At 40.8% G+C, this 2,807-nt stretch overlaps 1 protein-coding gene across 1 annotated transcript in view; it reads left to right on the forward strand.

Annotated features, from left to right (window-relative positions):
• SPZ1 (spermatogenic leucine zipper 1) overlaps positions 1-1,073 on the forward strand; it is a 1,719-nt gene extending 646 nt beyond the window's left edge. Inside the window, exon 1 of the mRNA XM_007471976.1 lies at positions 1-1,073. This exon is cut by the window's left edge and continues 646 nt beyond it. Within this exon, the coding sequence (XP_007472038.1) occupies positions 1-727 (727 nt within the window). The 3' untranslated portion in view covers positions 728-1,073.
• The last annotated feature ends 1,734 nt before the right edge of the window (positions 1,074-2,807 follow it).

The following is a 2,807-nucleotide window of genomic DNA, read 5'->3' on the forward strand; positions in this document are numbered from 1 at the left end:
GAAAGAACAGAACTCAAAGAAACAGGAGATGATGTTGGAAAACCAGAACTCCAAGAACACCATGCAAGGTTGTGCAAGGGATTTGGTAAACTGTTCAGAAGAAAAAAGAGCCCTTCATGAAACTCAACTAAGTAAGGAAAAAGCAAAGCACAGATTCCCTCTTGTCCAAGAAGAAAATACCAAACTGAGGTACAACATGGAGCAGTTACTACAGGAAGCAAAACACTGGAGTGTGCAACATACTGAGCTCAGTGAACTAATAAAATCCTATCAGAAATCTCAGACAGACATCAAAACTCTCGAAAATAATGGCGCCCATTCCCCAACTCAAACGAATAATGGGGTGTCAGCTAAGCATGAGCTGGATGAACAAGTGAGGAAACTGAAACAAGACACATATTCACTGCATTTGATTGCAGCTTTGCTGGAGAATGAATGCCAAATCTTAGAGCAGAGGGTAGAGCTTCTCAAGGAATTCCATCATCAGAAAGAGGGACCTCTACAAGGGGAGCCAATTCAGATAAACTATGAGCAGAACAAGAAAGAACAGAAGCTATCAGAGGCAGAGAAGGTCAAAATACATAAGCAAAACATGCAAGAAATGTTTCAAAAAGGAGACCAATTCTATAGAAGCCTGGGTGTTTGTCATAAAAAGAAAGCTTGTAATAATTTGTTCAATACTCATATTGCAAGAAGAGCTCTTGAAGGAAAAAAAGAGGCCAGCTAGCAGCCTAAGTTAGAAAATACCAAAAGTAGAAGAAAAGGCAGTTCTTTAAAAAACTACAGTATATCCAGCTCCAGGCATGTCAATCATCAAACCTAGGATAGACCTTTCGGTTCAACCAAGAAACAGCTATAGAACAAGAAGATTAACATTTAACATTATTCATTACCTCAGTGGTCAGGTAAGTTTGGTCTTTAATGACCATCAGTGTCAACTTTTGGTCACATTTGTCATCTTTACAATCTGTTTTTGTAGTTATTAGATAGAGATCCTATGACACTTAAACCAAAAGTGAGAATTTACAGGTCCAAATAAAGATCTAAATAAAAACCACAACAAACAAAGGAAAGGGTTTTTTTTTTCTTTATTTATTTAATCATTACCTTGGGTAGGAAGTTCTGGGGAAAAAAGTATATAACACTTTAACTGTGAACCTTTAAAGCTCCCTTTTCAAATGCATATTCCTTTTCCTATTTATTGATATTACCCACTGAAGTGTGGGCAGTAGTTGAGTTAAAAAAAATAAAAAGCTGATGAGCCACCCCTGAACAGTGTTTCTCTTCTCATAAATCTCCCTATTCCCTGGATCTACTGTTACTAATATTCCTCTCTTGCTCCTCAACTAGTAAATGGTGGGCATACCAGGTAGCAGAGGCCCTTGGGGAAGGACACATTGGCTTCTTTAGAAGAATAGATGTGTGTCTAGATTTTGTTCTGTGCTGGAAAAATTCCTCTCATTACTCCAGGTGGGGGCAGTAGAGTTATTCAGGGATAAAAGCAGTATCTTCTGTTAAGTGAGCTGAACTTTTTGGTTCCAGAAAAGATGGAGCAGAATCATTTCTCCCTATTCCTCCATTAAAGAAGATAAAAACCCTGGACATTATGTATAAAATGGATGTAAGAAGACCCTGAAAGATGGAGATAAGGAGATGTACTGGCCAGGGACCTTGAGACTTAAAGAACAGCATAGTGTTAAGTTCCCTGAGTTTTCTTTTTGTCTCTTACGTATGCTGGGAGCCGATAACCCATAAATGCCAATGCATTTAGACAAAAAATGCACGTGCACCCACCCACACAAGCCTGCATTCTCTTGCTAAGGGATGAGAAAACAGTCTGGCAAGACAGAAACCTTTTTAAAAAACTGCCCTAGGGCTTCCCTAGTGGCGCAGTTGTTGAGAGTCCGCCTGCCGATGCAGGGGACGCGGGTTCGTGCCCCAGTCCGGGAGGATCCCACATGCCGCGGAGCAGCTGGGCCTGTGAGCCATGGCCGCTGAGCCTGCGCGTCCGGAGCCTGTGCTCCGCAACGGGAGAGGCCACAGCAGTGAGAGGCCCGTGTACGCAAAAAAAAAACAAAAACAAAAAAACTGCACTACTCTGGCCAAGCTGCATAAAAAATGCCATGCCTCCACACTCAGCCCCATCAGCAAATACTGAGCAGAGACACTAGACTTTCACACTTGCCTGGGAGTAATGAAGCACTCCTCCTTCTTTCTTCTAGGGTGGTACATACAGAGGTGGCAGAGAAGGGACCTTGGAGTTCCACTCCCACCTGATGGTAACAAGGTGCTCCTCCCTGAGCCCCTTCTCCCAGCAGAGTAAAATGTCTGTGAAGGCCACATAGGTAGCCTAGATTTCTACACCCTTCCCCTGCTGGCACAGCATAGCCAAAGCCTGCTAAAAGAGAAGATTTAGCTAGGATCCAGGGTCTCAAAGCACAATGCCCCAAATGTCCAGAAAACATAGAAAACTCACTCGTCATATCAAGAATCAGGAAAATCTCAACTTGAATGAGAAAAGACAATCAACAAGTGCCAACAATGGGATGGCACAGATGTTGGAATTATCTGACAAGATAATTTTAAAGAATTTTAAAGAATTTTAAAGCAGTCATTATAAAAATGCTTCACTGAACAATTACGAGCACACTTGAAAAAACAAAAATAATAGAAATTCTCAGCAAAGAAACAGAAAATATAAAGAAGAAACAAATGGAAATTGTAGAAATGAAAAATATAATTTGTAAAATAAACTCAGTGAATGTGTTCAGTAGTAGAATGTTGATGTCAAAGGAAAGATTCCATCA

Source organism: Lipotes vexillifer, unplaced genomic scaffold (genome assembly GCF_000442215.2).
Source record: "Lipotes vexillifer unplaced genomic scaffold, Lipotes_vexillifer_v1.1 scaffold83, whole genome shotgun sequence".
NCBI classification, from domain to species: Eukaryota; Metazoa; Chordata; class Mammalia; order Artiodactyla; family Lipotidae; genus Lipotes; species Lipotes vexillifer.